The sequence below is a fragment of the Balaenoptera ricei genome, chromosome 7 (assembly GCF_028023285.1).
Source record: "Balaenoptera ricei isolate mBalRic1 chromosome 7, mBalRic1.hap2, whole genome shotgun sequence".
Classification (NCBI taxonomy): domain Eukaryota; kingdom Metazoa; phylum Chordata; class Mammalia; order Artiodactyla; family Balaenopteridae; genus Balaenoptera; species Balaenoptera ricei.
Window position 1 is genome coordinate 57,803,452 of NC_082645.1, and position 21,865 is coordinate 57,825,316.

At 38.9% G+C, this 21,865-nt stretch overlaps 1 protein-coding gene across 12 annotated transcripts in view; it reads left to right on the plus strand.

Annotated features, from left to right (window-relative positions):
* NOSTRIN (nitric oxide synthase trafficking) overlaps positions 1-21,634 on the plus strand; it is a 64,856-nt gene extending 43,222 nt beyond the window's left edge. For 9 of the 12 annotated variants that reach the window (XM_059928039.1, XM_059928033.1, XM_059928035.1 and 6 more), the window contains 8 exons: positions 4,697-4,795; positions 4,893-5,018; positions 11,936-12,044; positions 13,145-13,233; positions 16,063-16,188; positions 17,124-17,238; positions 18,410-18,499; positions 21,425-21,634. In XM_059928039.1, coding sequence (XP_059784022.1) covers positions 4,697-4,795; positions 4,893-5,018; positions 11,936-12,044; positions 13,145-13,233; positions 16,063-16,188; positions 17,124-17,238; positions 18,410-18,499; positions 21,425-21,561 — 891 coding nt within the window. In that variant the 3' untranslated portion in view covers positions 21,562-21,634. The remainder of the gene's footprint in view (positions 1-4,696; positions 4,796-4,892; positions 5,019-11,935; positions 12,045-13,144; positions 13,234-16,062; positions 16,189-17,123; positions 17,239-18,409; positions 18,500-21,424) is intronic. The other 3 variants (XM_059928040.1, XM_059928032.1, XM_059928041.1) reach the window with 2 other exon arrangements.
* The last annotated feature ends 231 nt before the right edge of the window (positions 21,635-21,865 follow it).

A 21,865-nucleotide genomic window follows, 5' to 3' on the forward strand; every position in this document is an offset into this window, starting at 1 on the left:
TAGAGTCCAAATCAAGTGAAGAATCTACTAGAAGTCAGAATCTCCATAAAAAAAGAAAGGTTTCCTTTCATCCTCTTTGTTTCCTGGTTTATTGCTACCACCATGCTGGAGGCCACTGGTATTTCTCCCCGCTCTTCCTTTGAGTTCACACAATTCCTCTTAATAAGAGTTCTAAGTTTAAGTTCTAAGCTTATCCTCTCGCTTAGAGCTAGCCTCTGCCCCCTGAGTGCCAAACCAAGCCCTACTAGACCCATTTGAGATACTCCTCTCGAGTCATCCTTGCCTCACCGTAACCAGTAAGGATTCCCTTACTTAGTATTTCGTTGGCTTGTACATACTCAGTCTATAGCAACAAGTCATTGACTCACATATTACACTATGTATTCCTTATTCTCTGTTGTTTTGCAAACAACAGGAGTAAAATGTGATATTCATGAAGACACATGACAAAAGTGGGCTGAACTCAATTAAAATGGAATTTTATTAGAAGTGTTGAAAGTGGTGATGGGTCAACCAGGGTTGTTCCATTTCATTTTTTTTCTCCGTTCTCCCACCATTCTTCTGTAAAAATGGAATATAAGAATGTATTTTAACGTCTTATGAAGTGTCCTCTTACCCCTTCTTACTCTGCAGATTGGATTCACAAATTCTTTCAGAGAACATTCATTGAACTATGATTAAGGTAGTTTACTAGATACTGTAAAGTCTCAAGTGCAATTATTAAATAATGAAACCAATTGCACAAACCACATGTCAAAATTAGTCTTATTACTTCATAATTATTCTATGTTCAAGCCACATTTCCTACCTTCCAAGAAGAAACAATTCAATTGTTAGAAATAACCTATAATATATTTTGAAAAATAATAGCCACTCGAGAATTCCCCGGTGGTCCAGTGATTAGGACTCCATGCTGTCACTGCCATGGGCCCAGGTTCAGTCCCTGGTTGGGGAACTAAGATCCTGCAAGCTGCTCAGTGTGGCCAAATAATAATAATAATAATAATAATAATAATAATAATAATAATAATGATGGTAATAATAGCCTCTCTATCAAAAATGACCACAAATCAAATGTTTGGTACTGTTAGTATTTACTAGACGAATTATCTTAGAAAGCCTTTTGCAATAAATGCATCAGCCTTAAAAATGTTCCGTTATCAACTAGTATTCCTCATCTGAACCATGGAACACAGAAAATAATGTGAGTGACTGTTTTCTGAGTTCCCCAAGGATGGTAGTGACTAATAGCCTCTAGATGCAGAGAAGAAATGGTAACTCATTGCAGATAACAGATGCCTTAGGACATTAGGGTTTAATTCTCTCCTAGAACCTCCGTTGAAAAACCTAATTTCCTTTCCATAAATCCATCTTGAGGAAGTAGATGAAAAACAAAATACAGATTTCTGGTCAAAATACATTAAAAGTAAAAGGGAAGAAGCAATACAAATGGCCAAAATTAAGGGGATGACTAAATAAATCAATACACTCTACACAAGGCACTTTTAATTAAAATGGTGTTTTGGAGACTAGTGGCATTGGCAACTGCTGTTGTATAATGTTAAGTGAAAAAACAGGATACCAATTTGAATAATTTGGTTGATACTAGGAAGATAAAATCATACATACACACATACCTCCACAGACTAAAATACATCAAAATGTTAACAGTGGTCATCTCTAGGTGGAAGAATTATAAATGATTTTAAAATTTATTTTCTTGTAGCCCTTTATGGCCCCAAGACAATGTCTAGGGTGCTTGTTAAAATTCAGATTCCTGAGTGCCTTCCTAGATGGGGTAAGTCAGAACTTCTGAATGATTTTAGGAAGGGGTCTAGGTGATCTCTAGACGTACTAAAGTTTGAGAGTTCATGCTCTAGAAAAAGCAAGGTACTTCTTTGATCAGTTTTATGAAAACAATTTAGATGAAAATGAAGTCATTCCAATCTCTCCGGGTAGTACAAACCGGAAGGTCAGGACAGCAGGAAGTGAAAAGAATGAATGAAGTGTGAATCATCATGAAGCCTGGGCCCCAGAAAGCCTCTCCATCTACTCTTCCTTGATAACTCTTTGATCCCACTTTCCTCTCATGTGCTATTATGAAAGCACAGGAGGATAATTTGAGGTCCTCCAGAGTATCTTGCTCCTCTATGACCTATTTTATACAAAAAGAACAAAATCATAGAAAGCAATAATTCATTAAATGAGATATGGATTTCCCCTTCTCACAGTGGAATTTATCTCAGCCTCTCTTCACGAGCAGACATAGATCATCTTAATGATTTCCCTGAAATGAAATTAAAATCTTTTAAATATTGCCATTGCCACCAAGGGACACTGGTTATTCTAGTCTCAGATTGCTGCTAGTGGCTCAGCACTTGTCACCGTAAAGAAACAGCTGCCCAGCAGGGATGCAGTGTGTTCCCCAAACCTGGCTTTTGTTTTCTGTCCTGCCCTTTGCTCACGGTGCTAAACTAGAACCGCTGCTTTCTAGATCTTTTTCCATAATATAAAGACTCTTTCTTTTTGAAGACTGTCCCACTTGAGGTCCAAGACACTGAGCAGAATTTATTTTACATATTTGTTAGAGGAGGCATATGGTTTGTGCCCTTTGATGAAGCATTACATTTACTAGGCTACTCTTCTGTGTCTTTAATCCTGTACCTGGGGGACAGCGGGCACATTCAAATGGCTGGTACTTGAGATTTTGGAGAAAGACTCAGGAGACCAAGAGCAGAAACAAAGGTATTTCATTCCCATTGACTTACAAAAATTGTGCAGCTTCTGACTAGACAAAAAAGGTAGCCATGGGGGAACAGAGCTCTAGGCTTCCCAATTCAAATGTCAGGACACTTGGTACAGAATTGAAATCTGCATGTGGTTGACATAGATGTTCACAGTTACTGCCAGCTTTTTACCACTTGCATTTAATAGCAGCATTAAAATGACTATATACTAGTAAACAAAGTGTGGTAAGTACAGACAATGGAACATTATTCAGCCGTAAAGAGGAAGGAAATTCTGACACAGGCTACAATGTGCATGAATATTGAAGACTTTATGCTAAGTGAAATAAGCCAGACACAAAAGGACAAATATTGTATGATTCCTCTTATAAGAGATACCTAGGGTAGTCAAATTCATGGAAGACAACAAGTAGAATGGTGTCTGCCAGGGGAGATGAGGGGAGAGAGAATGGGGAATTTTTGTTAATGGGTACAGAGTTTCAGTTTTGCAAGATGAAAAAAGTTCTGGATGTGGGTATTGGTGATGGTTGCACAACGATGTGAATGGACTTAATGCCACTGAACTGTACACTTAAAAATGGTTAACAGGTAAACTTTTGTAACTATTACAAAAATAAATTTTTTGAAAATTTTATCATTATACACCATAGATTAAATAACAGCAGGATGTGAATGCAGTCAACACACAAGGGTATAAAGGAACACCAGGCTGGACAGGCTAGTGGCCCCTGCAGGTGTGCTGAGAGACAGGATGGGAGAAGCCGGTGGCCTTTGTGATGTCTCCCCACCTCCACCCTACCAAAGGCCTTGAGACGCAGTCCGCCCTTCTTACTTCCATGATAATGCCACCCACCAATTTGCCCAAGAAGGCTTTCTTCCTCAGGAAGGACTGTTGATGAGTAGTCTTTACTGTGTGGGAAGGAGCAGGGTGGGATGGCAGGTAGGAAAGGAACCAACCTAGCCTCTGGATAAAGGGGGGAAGCCCAGGCCTTGTCCTTACAGAAACGGGATGAGGCATGCTGTCTTGGACACTTGCCACCTCTGTCAAAGCCCACGGGCTTCTGGGCACATACCCAGCAGCCTCCTATGGCCCTCACAAGGCTTAGGAATGCCGCCTGCATTTCCACTTGACCCAGCCTTCTTGGACAATGCCTAATTGCTGAGCGTCCCTGTATTTCCTCAAAACGAACAGTCTGTAGCTTAGCTATCAGTGAGGGGTGAGAGTCAAATAACTAACTTTTTCTAAAATGTTAATGGCTGACAAGGCAAATGTGACCCCCCTTACTTTATTTACTCTTCCTAGCTAAAAGCCATAAAACTCTAAAAGTGGAATTTTTGTCATCCCGCACAAAACAGGGAGGCTGTGTTGCCACTTTCCAAGAGTGGTCTCTGACGCCCAGGCCTAATTTTAGGCCAGGATGATGAATTGATCAGACTTTAAGCTTCTGCTCTCATCACATAATTTCCTTAAGCAGAGAATTTGCATCTCATCATCAATGTCCCTGCCGGAACCGGCAGAATGCCTTGTATGTGCTGCAAACAAGTCTAGAAATACTTAGTGTCTGACTGCATTTCCAAGATACAGACATGGGTTTTACTGGGCTTCATTCTTTTTTTGGAACCCACAGATTCTTTTCAAATGATTCCTTTCTCCCCCTTCTTTGTGAACATCAGGTAGCCTGTGGCATCCACCTATGTGCTTTTTCGCCCAGAAAAGCCTGGAGAAAGTGTGTGAGTTAAATTGATCCTAATGGAGGATAAATAAGACAGACATCAAATCACATTCCTGTCCTGGGAAACTAACCCCCTCCACAACGTGGATATAATGTAATCAAGGGGCACAAACAGGACGGCTCACTCAGACTTTCTTCGTTGTGTTAGTGCTTAGTGGGTGACTTCAGTTTTGTATAACAGCGGACTGATCTAATCTCATTTTTCATCCTTCTCAGAGCAACCTGGAGCTGGAGAAGGAAAGAATTCAACTCTTATGCAATAACTTAAACCAGTACTCCCAACATATTTCTGTTTTTGGCCAAACCCTGACCACAGTGAGTAGTAAAGAACTCGCCATCTCTGGTATGCATGGTAAGAACTGGCAGGAAACGTGTCCTCTGCAACCTTGTTCTGCTTTCCTCGGCATTGCAGTGCCACACGCAGATTCACTGTGCCATCAGCAAGATAGATGTCGAAAATGATATCCAGGCTCTCGTGGAAGAAACCGCAGTTTTATCTACAGAAAATAAATCTGAGTTCCTATTAACTGATTACTTTGTAAGTATGGGATGGAAGGAAGTTTCTTTCATGGGAAACCTTAGTCAGTCATATACTGAGGGATTCATTTTGAAAAGAATTGAGAGCAATTGTAAAGGAAACGTATTGTTTGGGAAACAAAAATATTGACTTTTTCACAGTCCGTATAAATTTAAAAACTGTGTGGTTTACAGACTGGGCAATGCAAACCTGTCTTTGGTATTCTCTGCAAGGGAAGAACTCCAAACAGGGTTTTAGCCTGAATCTTTTTTTTTTTTTGAAGCAAATATTTTATTTCATTTACTTTTTTAATTTAAAAAAATATTTTATTTTATATTGGAACATAGTTGATTAACAATGTTGTGTTAGTTTCAGGTGTACAGCAAAGTGATTCAGTTATACATGTATCTATTCCTTTACAAATTCTTTTCCCATTTAGGTAATTACAGAGTACTGAGCAGAGTTCCCTGTGCTATACAGTAGGTCCTTGTTGGTTATCTGTTTTAAATATAGCAGTGTGTACATGTCAATCCCAAACTCCTGACCTGTCCCTCCCCCCAAGACTGAATCTTCACACTCTATAAATAATCACTGTGTATCACATTGGTTGTCTATTGCTGCGTAACAACTTACCCCCAAACTCAACAGCTTGAAGCAAACGTTTATTATCTCAGAGTTTCTGTGGGTCAGAAATCCAGGTGTGGGTTAGCTGGGTGCCCGAGTCCCACACAGGGCTGTAATCAAGGTGTCAGCTGGGACCGCAGACGTCTCAATGCTCTACTGGGAGATGATCCGCTTCTAAGCTCACTCACGTGGCTGATGGCAAGCCTCTGGTCCTCGGGAACGGTTTCAGCTGGAGATATCAGTTCCTTGCCGTGTGGGTCTCTCCATCTATGGAGAGCTCATAGCACATCAGCCTGCTTCCCCTGGAACTAGCAATGCAGGAGAGACAGAGCCAGAGTGTCCAAGATGGAAGCATAGTCTTTTATAAGCTAATCTCAGAAGTGACATCACATCAGATTCTATTTGTTAGAAGCAAGTCAATAAACAGCCCACACTCAAGGGGAAGGGATCACACAGAGGCATGAATCTTAGGAGGTGCAAATTATTGTCAACATCCTTTCTGGTCCTTGCCTTTGAAAAACTTTAACCTAATTAGAGGATTATATTTTTTCTTTTTTCTTCTGGTTTTATTGAGATATAATGAACATACAGCAGCACTGTATAAGTTTCAGGTGTACAGCATAATGATTTGACTTACACACATCATGAAATGATTACACAAGTTTAGTGAACATCCATTATCTCATATAGATAGAACCTTAAAAAAATAGAAAAAAGCTTTTTCCTTGCGATGAGAACTCTTAGGGTTTATTATCCTAACAGCTTTCATATATAACACACAGCAGTGTTCTTTCTATTATCGTGCTGCGCGTTACATGCCCAGTACTTACTTATCTTGTAACTGGAAGTTTGTACCTTTTGACCACCTTCATCCAATTCCTCCTCTCCCCCGCGCTCAACTCGGGTAACCACAAATCTGATCTCTTTTTCTATGAGCTTGTTTGTTTTTGAAGTATAATTGACCTACAACATGATGTTAGTTCCTGGCACACAACACAGTGATTCGATATTTCTATACATTACAAAATGATCACCATGATAAAGTTAGCTGTTATCTGTAACCCTACAAAGTTATTACATTATTATTGACTAATATTCCCCACGCTGTACATTTCATACCTATGATTCATTTATTGTGTAACTGAAAGTTTGTACCTCTTAAATCTCTCTCACCTATTTCTTTTCTCCTCTACCCTCTCCCCTGTCAACCACCTGTTTGTTCTCTATACCTATGATTCTGTTTTTGTTTAGTTGTGTTTGTTCCTTTGTTTTTTTAGATTCCACTATAAGTGAAATCATACAGTATTTGTTTTTCTCTGTCTGGCTTATTTCATTTAGAATAATACTTTCTAAGTCCATCCATGTTGTCACAAATGGCAAGATTTCATTCTTTTTTGTGGCTGAGTAATATTCCATTATATATATAACAAATCTTCTTTATCCATTCATCTATTGACAGGAACTTAGGTTGCTTCAATATCTTGGCTATTGTAAATAATGCTGCAATGAACACTGGGGTGCATATATCTTTTCAAATTAATGTTTTTGCTTTCGTCAGATATATACCCAGGAGTAGAACTGCTGGATTGTATGGTAGTTTCCACCAACAGTGTACCACAGTTCCCTTTTCTCCATATCCTCACCAACACTTATTATTTGTTGTCTTTTTAATGATGGCCATTCTGACAGGTGTGAGGTGATAGCTCACTGTGGTTCTGATTTGCATTTCCCTGGTGATTAGTGATGTTGAGCATCTTTTCATGTGCCTGTTGGCCATCTGTATGTCTTCTCTGGAAAAATGTCTATTCAGGTCCTCTGCCCATTTTTTAATTGGGTTGTTTGGTTTTTCTGATGTTGAGTTATATTAGTTCCTTGTATATTTTGGATATTAACCCCTTGTCAGATAAATCGTTTGCAAATTTCTTCTCCCATTCAGTAGGTAGCCTTTTCGTTTTGTTGGAGGTTTCATTTGTGTTTTGTTGACGTTTCCTACGCTGTGCAAAAGTCTTTAGTTTGATGTAGTCTCATTTGTTTATTTTTGCTTTTGTTTCCCTTGCCTGAGACATATTCAAAAAAAATATTGTTAAGACCAGCGTCAAAGAATGTTCTGCCTGTGTTTTCTTCTAGAAGTTTTATGGTTTCAAGTCTTACATTTAAGTTTTTAATCCATTTTGAGTTTATTTTATTTATTTTTTATTGAAGTATAGTTGATTTATAATGTGTTAATTACTGCTATACAGCAAAGTGATTCAGTTATACATATATATATATATATATATATTCTTTCTTTATGTTCTTTTCCATTATGGTTTATCATAGGATATTGAATATAGTCCTCTGTGCTCTACAGTAGGACCTTGTTGTTTATCTAGTCTATATATAAAAGCTTACATCTGCTAACCCAAACTTCCACTCCATCCCTTCCCCATTCCCCTTCCCCTTGGCAACCACCAGTCTGTTTTCTATGTCCATAATTCTGTTTCTGTTTCGTAGATAGGTTTATTTGTGTCATATTTTAGATTCCACATATAAGTGATATCATATGGTATTCGTCTTTCTCTTTCTGACTTACTTCACTTAGTATGATAGTCTCTAGTTGCATCCATGTTGCTGCAAATGGCATTTTTCTGTTCTTTTTTATGGCTGAGTAGTATTACATTGTATATATGTACCACATATTCTTTATCCATTTGTCTGTCAGTGGACATTTAGGTTGTTTCCATGTCTTGGTTATTGTGAATAGTGCTGCTGTGAACATAGGGGCGCATGTATCTTTTTGAATCACAGTTTTTTCTGGATATATGCCCAGGAGTGGGATTGCTGGATTATATGGTAATTCTGTTTTTAGTTTTCTGAGGAACCTCTATACTGTTTTCCACAGTGGCTGCACCAACTTACATTCCCACCAACAGTGTATGAGAGTTCCCTTTTCTCCACACACTCTCCAGCATTTGTTATTTGTAGACTTTTAAATGATGGCCATTCTGACTGGTGTGAGGTGATACCTCATTTTAGTTTTGATTTGTGTTTCTCTGATAATTAGTGATGTTGAGCATCCTTTCTTGTGCCTGTTGGCCATCTGTATGTCTTCCTTGGAGAAATGTCTCTTTAGGTCTTCTGCCCATTTTTGGATTGGGTTGTTTGTGTTCTTGTTGTTGAGTTGTATGAGCTGCTTGTATATTTTGGAAATTAAGCCCTTGTCGTTCGCATCTTTTGCAAATATTTTCTCCCATTCTGTAGGTTGTTTCTTCATTTTGTTTATGGTTTCCTTTGCTGTGCAAAAGCTTGTAAGTTTGACTAGTTCTCATTTGTTTATTTTTGGTTTTATTTCTATTGCCTTGGGAGACTGACCTAAGAAAACATTGGTACAATTTATGTCAGAGAATGTTTTGCCTATGTGCTCTTCTAGGAGTTTTATGGTGTTATGTCTTATGTTTAAGTCTTTAAGCCATTTTGAGTTTATTTTTAGATATGGTGAAAGAAAGTAATCCAGTTTGATTCTTTTGCATGTAGCTGTCCAGTTTTCCCAACACCATTTTTTGAAGAGGCTTTTTCTCATTGTATATTCTTCCTCCTTTGTCATAAATTAATTGCCATTACAGAGGCTTATTTTGAGGACATTTGGGTGATTCTACTATCACATGACCTTCCTTGCTAAAAACTGATCAGTTTCCCTGGTCAGAGCCCAGACATCTTGCCTGTTTGCTCTCTTGGGCTAAATTCTTTATCTTCTTGGGTCAGGTCATGCCTCAAAGATTTTGTCCTCCACTCCCCTCTTGTTAGTTTTAATTGTAGTGTTCTAGATGCTGATCATTAATTACCAAAATCTGCAGGAAAAAATCCTGGTTGCTCCTTCCTGGGCCCTCTGCTGTATTTCACTCAGACTTCCAAGGTCCAGTCTGGGAGGCTCACCCCTCTCTGTGTGTAAAACTGGACCACTTGTCATGTCCGCCTCTAAGAGTAAAAGTATAGCCAAAACCAACATCCCAGGACCCCCACTCAGGGAACAAGAGATGAGGGGAGAGGGAAAGGCAGTTAGATCTGGCACAATAATGAATTCTGACTGACTTTCTCCTTCCCATCATCTAAACAGCAATAAGTGGCTGGCTGTTTCTTTAATTGAATCTTTTTTTCCAACCCTGGCAAAGGCAAAGCAAATTAGCAATAGCAATGTCTGTTAAAGCAGAAACAAAGGTAGAGATGGAAGTGGAAAGGAAGATTTGATTACATGGGGAAAGTACCTTTTTTTTTTTTTCTTCCAAACCGTGTAGGTGATCCCTGAGATGGGAAAATGTACAATAAAATATATCTATTGCTTTCTTGTAAAAGTGCCTCTATCAGCTAACCTGTCAATAAAATAAGGGTCATTCTCCTTGAAAATTTGACTAAGCTCCTATTGAAGTGTAAAGAAGTAGCCACAATGGTTTATCTTTAATTGATGTGCCCATGGGAATTTTTGGTTTCTATGAAATTTCAGTGTACCAGAACTAACGACTATGTATCTGTTGTCTAAGAGAATGGACTGTATCTCCAAATGGCTGAATAGGATTGTCCTAATATTCTTAAAGCAAAACACCTCCAAAATCTGACTTTATAGTCATTGGCAGTAAGTGTAGACTGGCTTTTATCGAGTGCTATGAAATTTACATGGACGAGGGTAAGACAGGAGAACTATCTGAGTGTGAATATTGGAGGGCTGGTGATTAGTGTGAAAAATATTTGTAAGGTTACTGTAAAGGCCATGTTCACAAGATTGTATCTGCAGTTTAAATGCCTCCTCTGGTATTGATCTTCTTTCTGACAAAATTTTGGAAGAGAAGGACGAATTTAAGAAAGTTAACGACGGCAGTTTAATCTATCTCAAGTTGATCCAGTAGTGATCTATCCGTGGAAATATATTTGTGAACAATATAGGCATCCCCAAAGAAACCAAATGAAGTCTTGGACTGGCATGAGAGTCAGATTATGAGGTGCATTCCTCCAGCAAGGAAGGACTGAGGGTTGGACTGAAGCATGCTTGCAGTTCACTCGGAGCTCACCTGCGGGGGTAACGTCAGCTTGGGCCTCAGCCTCAGGCAGACATGTGAAGGAGTGGACTCTGGTGGAGAATTGGGAGTCACAGGGGTTGGGTTTCAGCAGTAATTACTTACTAGCTGTTTCGTCTTGGGCCTTCATTTATTTCTGAGTGTCACAGGTAAAATGGGGAAAATAGAACCAATCTCGTCGAGTTGTTATAAGAATCACAAAGAGTCACGTGTGATAAAGGATATAGAGAAAATTTTTGTAATATATAATACACAGTATGTAGATTAAATAGTTTAGTGTCTACATTATATTTTTGTAAAGGCTATTATTCTCTTTGCTCTAAATCTTCTCTTCTTCTCTTTCTTCAGGACAGTCTGTCTAAAGGTCTTCTCTCCACCAATATTCAGGGTCCTCGCTTTTCTCCTTCCTACCAGATAAGTCCTGACTCCTGCACGTCCATCTTCAGTCATCAGTTTTCCCTCTGTCTCCAAGGCTTCCGTCCATCTCCTGCACTTATGTTCAGACACCTCCCAACCTGACCCTAACATCCTTTTTTTTTTTTTTTCACATAAAGGTTTTAATCATTTTAAGTTGTGTGTCACTGTAGGATATTTGCTCTTTGACTTGTTACTAGGCATTTAAACTGTGTCCTAACATCCTTTTTTTTTCTTTCAACTCTGGAAATAATGTATATGAAAGCTCTGCTATTGTTAATGGTTCTCATAACCTACATGATAAAATCCCTACTTCAGCCTGAAAATCTGACCTAAACTACTTAGACCATTTTTTCTTCCACTACATTTGCTCAAGCAACTGGTCTGTTTATTGTTCCCCATACATTTCACACAACCCTCCCTCTGTCCTTTGCTTGTGCCATTTCTCCTGCAAGGAGTACCCTTTGCCTTCCTTCCCCTCAACTGAGATGTGCTGGTTAAGTCAGCTAGTCTCCTTGAAGCTTTCATGCCCCTTCCCTTGGTGAGCCACATGGTCCTATGAAATAGCTATAGTAACGTTCACCCTCCAAGAATAATTTTTATCTATTAAAGAAAGTGCTCAGCTCTACACTTACAAGTTGTGAACAAGGAGCTGTCTTCTTATTCAGTAGGTCTAGAAAAGGTAGACCAATCTGTAGAAAACCAGAGGTTACCCTGCTTTTATTTTTTTTTTTTACTTTTTTCTTCCATCAAGTTAAAATTGAATACAGTCAGTGAAAGTCTCAGTGCAGCTAGGAGTAGCAACTCTTACTTTTTTTCCTTTAAATTGTTAAACGTCCTTTGTTTTTCCTAAAGGAAGAAGATCCTAAAAATGCAATGAGTAAAGAGCGACAGGCATCTTCAATAAAATCAAAACTGTTGAGACTGCAAAAAGATATTGAAAAAGCCTCACGAGACCAGGAAGGTGTGTAATTATCTCTTTGACTGACCTGGTAAGGGAAAGTATTCTACTCGGAGGTTTCATTCAGAGTTAGGGTGATTCTGCTTTTGCTGACTGGTGCAGAGATCATCTCATTTAAAAGACCAAATATCAAACCTAATTTGTGTGAATAAAGAAAAATGAAAAAGCAAGGAGAGAGCAAAAAAATTGAAAATGACATTCTGGTCTGTGAGATCTATACAAGTACTATACCACCATTTCCAGAAGTGTAGCATTTTACAGTGTTCCTGAAATTGGCTGATATGAGGGACAATTCATTTGGTTTAAAACATAGTAAACCTCCTATGTACAAGGCTTTTCATTTTCTTGTGTTTATTTATTTATTTCCCCCATATTATTTTATTTTATTCTATTGGGGGTGCTAATAGGTTGTTTTTAAATTTTTTTAATCTATATAAATTTTTTTTTTATTGAAGTATAATTGACGTACAACACTATATTAGTTCTAGGTGCACAACATAATGATTCAGTATTTCTATACATTACAGAATGATCACCACTTGTTTGTTTCTTTTTAAAGTAACTTCCTGAATGATGTGAAAGTCATTCAAATTAAATCCTATACTTAGAGGTTAGGTATGTGAGAATGTGAAGCAGCTCTAAAGTGTTATGGGTAATAAAAACAACTCCACTTTTATGATCCTGATATGTAGAGCTTATTTTATGTGGACCAGAGAACGCTGTTGCAATGTAATACTTGATAGGAAATCCAAGAAAGCAAAATGTTTAGAAATGTAAATATCAGCAGAGGAGAGCTTAACATGGGGGTAAATGTTAGGAATCCACCACGGAGTGGGTCAACGAGGAGGATGCAAAAGCTCATCTTGAAAAATAACAATCAAGACTCCTTAAGCACCAGCATTTCTCGAATCCCATTAAATGAAGGTACAGGTCACCCATTCAGTAAAATTTAGTGACAACTACACACAGAAACAGCCCCAGCCATTTGGCAAATGCTCCCGGCATCACTCCTGGGCTCAGGCTCCCTCCGAGTATAACCACCTGCCAGTTGTGTCCCACTAGGACCAGAGGAACAGTGACTGACAGCCTTATTTCACTTTCAGGCCTGGAACGAATGCTGAAGGCATACTCCAGCCACTCCTCCTTCTCAGACACAGAGAGCCAAAAAAGCACAGCAGCCTTAATGGACGAGGTAAACATTTGCAGAGTGCAGTTTCCTAGATTTAAGGATGAAGGAGCTATTTTGGGAATGCTTGTTTTCTGGACCATTTGACCTCTGTTTGCCTTTCCTTTCTCATGACATAGAACAGTCTAGTCGGAGAGCTTGTACGCTCAGCTCCTTGACAAGTGATTTGAGGAATCTGGAAAAATCCAGCTACTTAGAAATGTTTGATTTAGTGTCCTCCCAGGGGGGGGGAAAAAGTGCCTAAAATAGAATTTCCCCAAATAGAATCATTCAATTAAGGTCTGAAGACCATGTGTACTTTACCCCAGTTAACAGATGTGACCAAAAACACAGGGTCTGCGTTCAGAGAGGCCTGCATCTAGCTCTGCCTTTTACAGGGACCTGGGACAAGTTTAGTTTTCTCATCTTTAAAGTGGGGGTGTTGCTACCTAAGGGGTTTTGTGAGGATGATGAATTATTTAGAAAATGCTAGCACGGGGCACAGAGGAGAATTGAAATCCTGGTAATTATCATTGAGATGCTGTTTTCCGTTCATCCTTGAGCTCACATCAGGGTCTTCCGAGTATAACAGGGGAAAGGAGAGATGTGGCCACACAGAAGGAAGATGGCCGACTGGGGTGTGAGGCAAGAGCTTCCAGGGAAACAAGGAAAAAACTTCAGAGGCCAAGGTTGTTTTGAAGGAAGGGGACATACTGTCAGTGGAGGGCAGGGAGAGGCGTCTCCGGGCCTTTTTGCTGAAAGGCTGGACCGCAGCAGCCCCGAGACATTTGTTGGGATTGGTGGGCAATGCAGCCTCTTCAGAACTCACATTATAAGGGCAGTTAGTAAAGGCCCATGAATTTTAAACAGGAATAAAAGTGAACAGATACTATGACCTGTGTGTACAAGATACAGGGTTTCTGCTGTGATTGGAGAGGAAGTTGACTGCGGTTAATCTGAGAAGAATTCAGGAAGAGATCAAATTTTTATCAAGTTTTGAAGGATCCAGGAAGCTGAACCAGCTTTCCTTACCTTGCACGTAGCCTAAACAACTCTCTTGTAAAAGTAGGTACCTAATAATTCTGTCCAAGTGAGCAATTTCAATAGTTCTTTGGTAAAAGTAGACAGATGCAGCCAGGTACAGTTTATCTGTTTTTTAGCAGTGGCTTCCTTTAATGGAGGTGGTGTTGCAGAAATAAACCTGACACTTTCTGTGAAAAGACAGGCCTGAATTCTGTTCACTTGGGAACAGAGAGGTCTAATATCCTTGCAGTGACATATGGCTACAATTTTTATAAAATTATAAAACAGACTGTTAGACATTTTCTGTGACAGCATAAAATGTTTAGTTAATTAATTCGATGTAAATGATATTTACCAAAAGAAAGTCATATGGAGCATTTTATGATGGCATTAAGATTTAAGTTTATTTCTTTGGGTTCTTGCATAAAATTTTGTCATTGACATAGAACACGTTATTAAGATCATCTTGGTACACAACTGGCCTGATTCACACAGTGGAGGATGCAAGATGGGAGATGATCTGACCGCTGAATTTATGGTGTTTATGATCTAGTGATGGAGCAAATAATAACCTTCAAATAGGAGGTGCCAAATATCCATGTAATTCGGTCACGCACCTCTGCCTCTAATGGAAGGAAACTCGTGACAGTGGTAGACTGATTTTATGTTACGCAGAGAAGGTTTCTTGCAGGGAGAAGCTCTGTTTCACAGAAATTCTTCCTAATTCATTGGCTCTTGGTCCTTGAAGTGCTATATTTGAAGCAAGAATGTTGGCAAGCCATATTCTCTGAGAAGTTGTTGTGGAAACTGGAGGTATTTAGAGCAGATATTGTCTTTGGATACCGGAAGCAGCACCACAGAGCAGAGAGACTTGATCTGTGATGCTCTCAAGTGCAGACTAGATCTAAGGCTAGGAGCTAGTGGGGAGCTTTTGATTTCATCCTAGCTGAGCCTGCCCACCATGCAGTGGATTGTTCCAAGGATTAGAGCCCTTCCCCATCGATTGGAGGTGTTTGGTCCGTGGCTGTGACCCCCTGGCCGGGATGTTAGGATTAGGAACCCCCAGGCTGGAGGTGTGGAAAAGAGAGAGACAATGGTGAGGAGAAGATTGGATAAGCAGACCCCTTCCAATATTTAGATTCTGTGATTTGATTTACAACTTGACAGAGAAGTCATTATAAAGTTTCTAGCTCAAGGTCAAATCAGAACAGGAGAGACTAGGAGAATAGCTTTAGTTTTAGTCTTTATTTTTATATTCAAATACCCCAGAATATGGTTTCTAGTTTCCAGAAGTGTTACTGCAGACTTTCCGGGTAATATAAGACCTCACCTCTTCAAGAAACAGTAATATCAACATCAACAACAAAACCCTGACTCACATCATTTTAGTTTGATTCTATTGATAAGATGTTCACTTCTGTTCTTTATGTTAAGTGCCCATGGCACCACTGCCTTTCTTCAAAGCCTTCCGAAAGCCTACCTTCTGCAATCAACACTTATTATTTTCTACCTCATTCCTCAGCAGAAATTCTAGTAAAGCGATTCATTGCCACAAAATGCTGAGTAATGTACCTAAGGTTTCTGGTTTACCTTATTTACAAGGGTCTAGAATACAACACACTCAACAACTAAGGCTTTCCTCTAGACTGCTTAAAGTGTCCATTGTTTTTCTCTCTTCAGCATTTTCTGCATATGAGTTGCAAATGAGTTGAATGTGTATTTTTCTGGACCTCTTTGTCATTTTGGAAGTTATCCTGATATCCCTTTACCCACCCAGTTGTGCCTCAAAATTTTCTAGAAGTTTACTCATATGGTCAAATGATGTATCCACAGAATAACTTGAAACTAAACCTTTTGCAAGCAAACGCCTATAAGCTGTCATCCGTCTTAGCAGAACTTGAGCAAAGACCTCAACCCAACCATGTCTGTAGTAACTCCATCTTCAAGTGGAAAGAAAAGGTAAGCATTTAAGAGGTTGGCTATAATTTCTTGACTGGGCTTGCTGGGTGGAATGGCTTAAAGCAGCAACAGGCCAAAAAAACTGTTACGAATTATATATGCCATATGCTCAAATCCCCAGTTGCACAATTTTAAGATAGATTTATTTAATTATTTTTTGAGCACAGTAACAAGAGCTAAACACAAATGAATACATGCTTTGTATTCATATGTAAATTAATGAGTTAAAAACACTTTGGGTTCCTTCTTCCTTCTCATTCTTCTCACTTTATCCTTTGAACGTGCTGTTATAGTAAAATTTCTATTAAATCAAAATCTTAGTATTCATACAGACCTAAATTGTAAGATTTTGTGATATGCAGTAGTCTCATCCATTTAACATAGTACATAATGTAGATAATGCTTGTGCACAATTTAAAAAATTCACACACATGAATTTTCCCAGTGTTTTACACTCTAGGAAATAATGAGCATGTGAATATATACGGGTAGCTGTTTTCCATTTCCTACAAGAAGAGGGAGCTGTAACCACCTTGTGATGAAGGGACAGTTTTCTTTCTAAGAGACTCAAGCTCTAAAAGGGTCTCAGTCATTTACACAGAGTCATGATCATTTCACTTGCTTTAAAACCAAGTTGAATTTGTGGAAGTAATGCTGTAAATGTTACTATTTGGCCTAGGGGTACAGGTCAGAATTGCAAATACAGGCTATAAAATATAGTAATTGTCTAATTCTGAAAATATTAAGGTCTCAGAAACAAGAACGTGCTAGAGTAGGCGTTAGGAATGTATTGAATTTTTTCTTTATACCCTCCTTCCAACAATTGAAAAACAAATTCCTGAGGAAAACAGCTGCAGAATAGTTACTTTTCGCAAATACTTTTGATGACAATGTTGTTAAAAATGACTTTTTTTTTTTTTAAACTATTCAAACAGCAGCAGACCCATAGTTCTGTAAAAATATCTCGGCCTTTTCTGACAAAGAGATTAGAGAATGTTGTGAGCAGGTCATCTTCTGGTGGGCAGAGAATTCCAAGTTCTTCATCTACAGGTAATCTCATGCCCAGAATAATCTGGGGCTGGGTCCTATCAGTAAAGCACATTGCCAAAATTATATTTTATTTTCAGAGCCACATTGACATAAATCGGCTCAAAGAAATTTACGTTTCAATTAGGACTGATTAATTTGTTAAAATGTGTAGCTTTTAACTACAAGCTAAAATGTAGTTAGCTTGTGTGCAAGCTAACTGTGCAAATGTCATCCAAAAGGTGGGAAGGACTCAAGAAGATTGGAGGGTTGGGAAAAGAATTCTCTAATATGAGAAGGTACCTCCAGTCACTGGCGTCCATGTTATTCAGACAGCCTGCAATTTGCTGCCCACACACTCAGCCTGGAAACACTGGGAGGACTCTACAGCTTTCTCTCCACAGCCTCCTCCAAACTGCCGTGCAAATCCCAACCTCTTTTCAGGAAACACGGTGATCCCAAGGCCTACCCGCCCCTTGTGTTCAGCAACCTGACTTTAGTCATTTTCCATCCACACCCCACTGCCTTTTACCTTTCAACACACACACACACACACACACACACATACATACACACACACATACATGCAAGTACCTATCATTATCCGTCACTGTTCAACTATAGTTACCATAACATTGACTCTCTAGGTTCTTGATTAGAACTTGGCAAAAAAGTTTCAATCCAACCCAGGCCATTGTAGTCCACATGGTATGTTAAAGACTCGTGGTTGCATCGTTTGAGAAACAGTTCCCTAAGTACCTGGGGACGATGGAGGAAGCGCCTGCTCCAAGTGTCTCCTATCTATTCCTGATTGGCAAAACTGGTGCTGGTTTTCCAAAACATGAATACAGCTACCACACAGCTTAGCTAACGGATGTTGATTAAGTTCACGTGGGAAACAATTTAAAATTGTCATCATTATTATTACTACTACAGTAACTTTTTGTCCAGACTTACTTTCTATGTTAGAGCTTTTGATTATGTAATATACACAGTTCATCCACATAGTATGTACATCAGAAGTGGTTACTGAATCAAAGAATGAATGTTATGTACAATTATAAACTTTCCTTTTGGGAAGATTTCAATATATTTAAGCTCTGCACTACACGGCTGAAAAACTAGACCACTTCCCACCATGTTCATCTTGCCTACTGACCCAGCATTAGTCATTATAACTTGATCCAACTTTCAGCCTCCGGTGTGACCCAGCTCGGCAATGGTCTTTGCAAGGCCTTATATTCTTTTCAAGCCAGGCAAGATGATGAATTGAATTTGGAAAAAGGTAAGAATCATTCTCAAATAGTTGAATTGCCTTTCCCATGTTGAAATTTTTAACTTGAATAAAACTCTTGTCTTAGCCTTAAAAGTTATTACCAGGTCATGCATTCATAGCCTGGCTGTTATCAGACTAAGTTCAAATCTATTATTTGACTGACTACTTACTCTTTGGTTTCTCCTTCCCTCTTAGATGTTTGCTGAAGAACAAAGATAAATAAATAAATAATTGCAGCTTGTCTTAAAAACAAGGATATGTATTACTATATGTATTACTCTCAACCAAATGGGTATCTCTTATATGTATATTAATTTTTTATCAAAGTATAATTGATTTGCAATATGTTATTTTCGGGTGTATGGCACGGTGGTTCAGTTACATATATATGTATATATTTATGTGTGTATATATGTATAGATATATATACGCATGTATATAAGTATACATGTATATATATACACACACATACATGTTCTTTTTCAGATTCTTTTCCATTATAGGTTATTACAAGATATTGAATATAATTCCCTGTGCTATACAGTAGGTCCTTGTTGTTTATCTCTTTTATATATAGTAGTGTGTATATGTTAATCCCAAATTCCTAATTTATCCCACCCCCCTTCCCCTTCGGTAACCATAAAATTGTTTTCTATGGAAAAAAAAAGTTATTACCAGGTCAAAGCAGTTCAGGTTTATAATCTCCCTTCTTAGAAGATAAAGATAATGCACATCAAAAAGAAAGCTCACATGATAAGAATAGCTAACTAGTAATAGCTTACTAGGTGCCAGACATTGCTGCAAACACATGGTCCAATTTAATATTCCTAAAAACCGTTTGAGGTTGGTATTATTTATGCCCATTTTATGACTGAGGCGACTGAGGCACAGAAAAGTTAAGTACTTCTTTGGCTAAAGTCACCAGCAGTAGTGGCACAGGATTTGGACTCAGAAAGTCACGCTCTTAATCACAGTGCTCCATTGGGGTAGAATGTCAGTAATGGAAAGTTATCAGAGAGGTAGCCCCACCTTTTTCCTTTTCAGAAAGTTACTCATACAAGAATGTGAAGTGACTTCCTCTCATGGCTTAGTCTAAGTGCCAGTTCTAGAACCTGGGTCAAAGGACTCCCAGCTTAATATTTCTCCCACTTTTCTCTCAAAAAAGGGTTTTATGACCAATTAAAGGAATCAGACCCCCTTCTTTGTGTCACAGATTTTTGTTTAACATGGAAAGGTTATTATATAATGGATGGTGTAGACCCCAAGATTATTAAACAAGAAAAAGTCACCAGCCTCAACTTTCTCTGTGTGTCCAATTAGCAACCCCATTTGGATGTTAAGCTAAGGCAGGGATCTGGAAATGAAATGGTTGGTTAGTGAGAAAGAATTGTGTCATAGGAGAAAATTTATAATCCATGACCAGGACATGGTGCCCAGAACCAACAGAAAGTTGAGATGGATTTTGCAGCCAAACAACAGGGATACCACGTATTTGCTATTGGTTCATAGGTGCTTCCTTTTCAGTTTGCCAGTCAGAGTTCTCCAGGCAGTTACTTTTTCTTGTAGCTCAGACATAAGTAAAGACAAGAAAAAAGGAAAGTAGACTCTCTCCTGCATGCATCTTAAATCAATGTTGCCTTTAATTTAAAAGTTTTAAGTGTTATAGAAGTCAGTTCGTTACTCATCATGACATCCTAAGGCTACCTACACCAGTGAGTAAATGAAATGCAGTATTCCCACCTTCCATATGAATTAAAACACATTTCCCAGATGCCACCTAGAACCCCGGGTCCTGAGTCTGAGTTACATAGTTAACACAAGTTGATCATCTTGTCTTCAGTTCTCTGTTGGTTGCAAAGCCTACTTATACCTTATATTCTAAGTGGGTTCTTTAAATGGAACGAGACGTTCATTGGAGGCTTAGGGAAGCTGGCGATAAAATTTTAAGTTATTCGTTTGAATTCCGATAGTAGGCTGTGTCAATCTACTGACCTGAGAGAACTCATTAGACGGAGACCTTAGACTGAGAATGATCTCCTGCAAGAATAAATAGTGATGTGACTGACTAAGGAGAAATTTAGAAGGGGGATTAACGGTCTCCTTTGCCTTAGAAAGAAAATTACTGGGGAGAAGAATGAAAGAAAGAAAGACTGAAAATGACCTCATGATGATGCTAAAGATCAAGTAGCTCTTGGATCCTGAAGGAAGTGGATATTTCCACATTGATGTACAGGAAGCAGCCAGAGAGAAAGGACTCTCTCTTACAAGACAGGGAATAATGTGGTTTTTTTCTTTTTAATAGAGAATTAGAGAAGAGCCATGGGTTTCCTAGGAATTCGGTTTATTTGAATCACTGCTTTAAAGGAGTATTGTCCTCAAATTGATATTCTATTCAAATAATCTACATTGTTGAATGGGGAGTTATATTGTCATGCAAAGCTGTGAGCTGGAACTTTGGACTCTGAAGCTGGCTCATATAATGGAGAGAAGCTGCCTCGATCTAAAGAAAAGTCTGGTAGCTGAGACATACTCTCAGTAGTCAACATACCAAACTATTTTGGCCACCAACATGAGGAACCCTTAAAGCACAGACACCAAGAAAGAGATTGGGGATGACCCATTAGCTCTATCCAAAGTGAGCCAGGCAGCACGAGGACACAGGCTCCAAAGCGATTTTGTTTTTAATCAAACTATTTTATGGCATAACTTGTTGTCCATTACCTTAGTCTTTTTAATATTCTCTGCATTCTGCCTGCTTCGTGCAGAGGTGGTCAATAAATTTTGCTTCATCTGAATCACATGCAGAAAAATGCTGCTACCAAGTAACTCCTTGAAAGCAGGATCTCCTTAAAAACTGTCTTACTGATCAGGCTCGGGCACGTGCTTAAGTGCAGAAACCCACTTGTCTAACTATATGTATGTGCATTTTCACAGGTGACATTGTGACTATACACAAGAAGAAAGACGAAGGATGGTGGTTTGGTTCTTTAAAGGGAAAAAAAGGCCATTTTCCTGCTGCTTATGTAGAGGAACTCCCTTCAACTGCCGGGGCCACATCTTCACAAGCATAAGCAAGATTCTGAAGGCATCGCCTTACACTCTGTAAATTATACAATGTGGTGCAAATAAAGGCGAAAGCTGTGATCTTCTGTCTTTCTAACTGGGTGATATGGGGTCCTACCTGCATGTTGCAGTGCTTTGCACTTAGTTCTTTGAAACAGAGTCAGAAGATTGAGAGTAAAAGGAGGTGGGAAAGAGGCCTGATGGCTCCTAGAGTTTTCTAAGAGACCCTAGAGATAACCTAATACAGCCTCTGCTCACAGAGAGAGAGAAGACTGAGTCCAGGGCAGTTCAGCCTTAAGTCAGATAGTCTTC